The sequence below is a fragment of the Vombatus ursinus genome, unplaced genomic scaffold (assembly GCF_900497805.2).
Source record: "Vombatus ursinus unplaced genomic scaffold, bare-nosed wombat genome assembly UNPS02014798.1, whole genome shotgun sequence".
NCBI lineage: Eukaryota > Metazoa > Chordata > Mammalia > Diprotodontia > Vombatidae > Vombatus > Vombatus ursinus.
In genome coordinates this window covers 54,983,504-54,988,725 of record NW_020954576.1, presented here as the reverse complement: position 1 = coordinate 54,988,725, position 5,222 = coordinate 54,983,504, and the positions used below count along the sequence as shown (strand labels likewise).

The 5,222-nt window shown below is 46.3% G+C and overlaps 1 protein-coding gene across 1 annotated transcript in view; it reads right to left on the bottom strand.

Moving 5' to 3' along the window:
* Window positions 1–5,222, bottom strand: part of LOC114049906 (phosphomevalonate kinase-like) — a 20,970-nt gene that overhangs the window by 6,820 nt on the left and 8,928 nt on the right. Inside the window, exon 4 of the mRNA XM_027871355.1 lies at window positions 1,457–1,586. Within this exon, the coding sequence (XP_027727156.1) occupies window positions 1,457–1,586 (130 nt within the window). The remainder of the gene's footprint in view (window positions 1–1,456; window positions 1,587–5,222) is intronic.

Sequence of the window (5,222 nt, the reverse complement as noted above, 5' to 3'; positions counted from 1 at the left end):
ATCTGTACATGGGAAAGATGATGTTAACAGTGATGTGAAGAATGGACTGAAGGAAGGAAAGAGTGAAATTGAGAAAACCTGATAGGAAGCTCCAGCTCCTGAGAGGATAAGAACTAGCAGCAGCTCAGAAAAAGGTTAAGTACAAACAAGCAGGAGTGTGCAGAGTAACCTGAATCTAAGGCAAAATCTAAGCACTGTGGGGCTGGGGCCTTCCCAAAAGCACACAGTCTTCACAGGGTGGCTGGTGCACCTTCCTACCCAGAGGCAGGGAAAGAGGAGCCAGGAGTAGGTGCAGAATGTGAATAAACTCCTATTCCACCCCAAACATCCATCACCATCATGGTAGTTTCTTTTCAAGAGACACACTAGAACAAAATCCTTTCCAATCAATCAATAAATATTTATTAAGCACCTACCACATGTCAGGCATTGTGCTAAGTGCTGGAGATACAAAAAGAGGAGAAAGATAGTCCCTGCCCTGGAGGAGCTTATAAGCAAACAAACATACACAAAGTAAAGTATACACAGGATAGATAAGAAATAATTTACAGAGGGAAGGCACAAGAGGCAAGAGGGTTGGGGAAGGCTTCCTGTAGAAGGTGATTTTTTTTTTTTTTAGGCAATTGGGGTTAAGTGACTTGCCCAGGGTCACACAGCTAGTAAATATCAAATGTTTGGTCTGAGGCCAGATTTGAACTCAGGTCCTCCTGACTTCAGGGCTGGTGCTCTATCCATTGCACCACCTAGCTGGCCTGGAAGGTGAGATTTTAGTTAGAACTTAAGGCAGGGGGAGAAGAAAAAAAGAAGTCTCCAGGGAGGTCAGTAGGCATAGAGGGAGAGGGAGAGCATTCTAGGCATGGAGGGCAGCCAGAGAGAATGTCTGGAAGCGAGAGATAGCATGTCTTGCTTGAGGAACAGCCAGGAGGCCATTGTCACTTGCATTCAGCCTTCAAGGCAGCCATGCATGATGTGGCAGAAAAAGAACTGAATTTGGAACCTGAAAATCTGAGTTCAAGCCTTGGTTCTCCCATTTACCAGCTGTGTGATCATGAGTGAAGAAGGTCTCCAGAGGCAGACCCTCTGAGCACAGGATGGGCAAGGATGGGCAGGCATGGACAGGCTGCCATCTGCACCATTGGAAGGACCTCCCAAACTGATGAAAACACAGAATGACTTAAGTATCTGAGTGACAAAAGGGGAGCTGTCTCACCTCTGTGGGCTTGTTTGCTCGTCTGCAAAATGAGGATACTAATACCATCATTACCTAACTCACCAGGCTGTTGTGAGGCAAGTGTTTTGCAAAATTCAAAGTGCTGTGTAAATGCAGACTGAAATTATTGTTGGAAGACACAGTACCCACGCCATACTAGGAGGCCACGCTGTGAAGGAGATAATGCCCTGTACCTCTTTAGGTCTGCTGGCTAGGACTTCAAAAAAAAACCGGGGCAAAGCTCACCTGCTGTGAACACCCAGCCCCGCTGCTGCCGGCTTTCCTCTGATGCCACTACTCGGACCAGCTGGGTCACATCACCAAAGGAGGACTGGAACCACTGAATATCTGACATGCGCCGAGCATCACTCACCAACTACAGGAAAGAACACAGAGTCAGACAAACCCCAGGCCTGGCATGCATGTCATATTAGGTTTGGAGGAGAAAGAAAGAGAAGGGAAGGAAAAAAGAATTGAAAGCCATAGTTCCTTCCCTCCCCAACACTAGTCGGGGAGTCAGAGCCTCCAATACATCTGCAGACATCCCTTAAAGCAATATGCCTACTAACCAAATTCTAATCTTAGATGCTCAAGTTCAAATGCCACCTTAAAATCTAACAGGAGTAACAAAAAAAAACAAACTATATACAGAATAAATAGGGGGAAAGGCACAAGAATTAATAGGGGCTAGGAAAGGCTTCTTGCAGAAGGTGGGATTTTAGTTGGAACTTAAAAGAAGCCAGGGAAGTCAGTAGGTGTAACAGAGGAGGAAGAGCATTCTAGACATGGGGGACAGCCAGAAAAAATGCCTGGAGCCAGGAGGTAGAATGTCTTGTTCATGGAACAGCCAGGAGGTCAGTGCCACTCGAACTCTTAGCCTTTGAGGCAGCTGGGCATGCTACAGCAGAAAAAGCATTAGATGGTTTCTCCCATTTATCAGCTGTGGATCATGAGTGAGGAAGGCCTTCCTTTGACCGTCCCCATCCAGAAGCCATCTCTCCTTCCAGGGGGTCACAGGAATTGATCTACAAGGAACCTCAGAATCATCTAACTTCAGCTATTTTATTTTACAGATGGGAAAACTGAGGTATGGGGAGGTCAGGTGAATTGCCCAAAGTCATCTGAGTAGCCAGACCCAGATTCAAGCCCTGGCTTCAAACTACACCAGGAATAAAAGATTAAAATTGATGAGAATTTAAATGCATCAAGTCATCAGTCACTATATAACGCCAAGTTCGCTCTCCCTACAAGGCTGAAAGCTTTGTTGACAAGCTCTTCTACTCTACATACTAATGTTCTTCACTAATTAACACCAGTAGCCAGCAGGAGTGAACTTCAGTCCCAGAGATGATGGTCATGAGCATTAACTAACCACCCGGGGGCGATAGCAAGTTTCTTACCAGCAAAAGATTCTGGTACCCTTGAAGACCTGTATATTCGACAACAACAAAAAATCTACTCTGGTTTTCTCCTAGGGTCTTGACATTTATCCACTCAGCAATAACTAATATAAAAAGCAAATCTAGAACCTCCAGCCTAGAACATTCACGTGGCAGTCATACCTAGGGATTCTGGCTCCCAGGATCCTAGAACTAGGGGCTGGGAGGAGCCCCAACCCCTTCATTTTATAAATGAAGACCCTGATGGCCAGAGAGGTCAAGGGAACTCAATTAAGGATCAGGAATAGGATTTGAATTCATGTCCTCTGACTTTGGAGCCAGGGCCCTTTCTACACTCCCATATTGCCAGTCTCTGAACCCAGCCCCTGCAGGACTCCTGGCCCTGCACACTGTAGCTGGCCTACCAGTCGGCAAGACCATGCTAGTCTCACCTTGTGCCACTGGCTCCAACTCTACGATTCTGGATGAGGGTGTGGTCCTTGCCTTTCCTTGGGAGAGTCTAATCTCTTGTATTAAAAAGAGAGCTCTCACTATGGAGGCAGTACAGCCCTGAAGGAAGCCAGGAGGCAGAGGTAAGGAGGGACAGCATTCCAGGGGTGAGGAACAGCCAGAGGAAAGGAACAAAGTCGGAAGATCATAGCATAAGTGAGAACAGCAAGAAGACCAGTCCAGCTGGATCACAGAATTCATACATGGGGGTAAAGTGTTCAACTGGAAAGGTAGGAAGGGACCAGGTGGTGAATGTAGTAAGTGCCAAACTGATCTGAAGGTAAAAGGGGGCTGATGAAGTTTACGGCATCCTGGGATCAGGAGGTGGGGAAGGATGACACAGTCACACCTTCACTTTAGGGAAGTCCCCTTGTTAGCTGAGTAAAAGATGGACTGAAGTGGGAGCCTGAAGAGACCAGACAGAAGGCTGTCGTCCACGTGTGAGGAGGCCCTGTAAGAAGGCGGAAGCTGCAGGAGTGGAGAGAAGAGTATGAATAAGATGGTGTGAAAAGGGAAACAAGATCTGACAGAGATGGTACATGGGTTGAGTGTGAGTGATGAAATGAGGATAACATCCAGGTAGTGAGCCCAGGTGACTGAGAGAACGGCGGTGCCTTCACCAGGAAAGCTGGGAAGAAAGGGGAGTTTTTGGGGGAAAAATAATGGGCTCTGTTTTGAACTTGTTGAGCACAAAATGCCTATGGGACATCCAATTCAAGATGTCTAAAATGCAAATGGTGATGACAGACTGCAGCTTGAGAGATTAAGAACCAACAAACAGATCTAGCAATCATCTACACAGAAATAAAGGAACCCAGGGAGCTGAGGAGATCACCAAGTAAGAGACTGTAGGGTGAAAAGAAGACCCTGGACAGAGCCTTGAGGGACACCTAGAGTTAGCTAGATGAAGATTCAGCAAAGGAGACTAAGGAGAGGTCAGAGGGCTAGGAGGAGAACCAAGAGAGAGTAGTGCCACGAAAACCCAGACAGAAGAGATTACCCAGGAAGAGAATGATCAATAGCGTCAATTGGACCGGAACTGACCTCTAACCTGTGGGTGGCCAGAGCCGAACAAAGCAGGCTACAGACTGGAGAGTCAGGAATCAAACAGAAGGTTAATTTCAAAGTGAGAGAAACAACTTGCAAGCAAGGACACGTGCCGGAGCCCCATCCCTAGTGGAGGGGCCAAGGCCTTTTGGGGAGATCTCAGTACTTATAGCAATGACTGCATGGTGAACTGTAGCCCTGACAATGAGGGGTAACAGCAACAACGTGACAAGTTTGATTCACAGCATGGCTTCATGACCAGAACATGGGCACTATAGGTGCTTGTCCAAGCACAGAGATGCTGGTGTGAAGCTATTCTGGGACTTTGCTGAGGCAGAGATCATTCAGAGAGTGAGCGGAAAGGGTTGTTATAATCGTGACAACAGTGTCAAAAGCTATAGAGAATTTAAGAAGAATGACGATTAAGAAAAGATCATTAGATGTAGCACTTAAGAGATCACTGGTAGCTTCAGACAGGACAGTTTTGGTCGAATAAAGTCAGAAGCCAGACTGCAGAGGGTTTGGAAGTGAGAGACAAGACAGGAAGTGAAGGTCCACAGGGGCCACGCAGAACAAGCTTGTCTTCTTCCACACTAACATCCTTTCTTTCCCCTCCAAAAGAAGCATCCCCAGTTGAGCTGATTTTCCTAAGATATGGTCTTTAGTTCCTCCCCCATCCCAATCCTTCTCCTTGGGACATTTCTCAGTATAATTCCTGAAACATGCCCAGAACTAAGCATAATACTCCAGACGTGATCTGAACAGGGAGGGGGTACAGGGTCTATGTGCCTTATCCCACATTAGACTGGAAGCTCCATGACGGCAGGGAATGTCTTATTTAACTGTGTATCTCCCCTAGCACCTAATACAATACTCTGCACCAGAGAGTTGTCTAATAAAAAGTTTTTGATTGGTTGACTTGTCCATGTCAGAGGGAGTTTTGATCAAAATTAAATATCCTTGAAAAATTGAGGAAATTTCTTTGTAGGCCTTAAAGAGCCAGGTAAATATGAGTCTTCTTATACTTTACTCCCCCTCTCAATTGGACAGGGCATCTTTCTCCTTTGCCAAGGCAA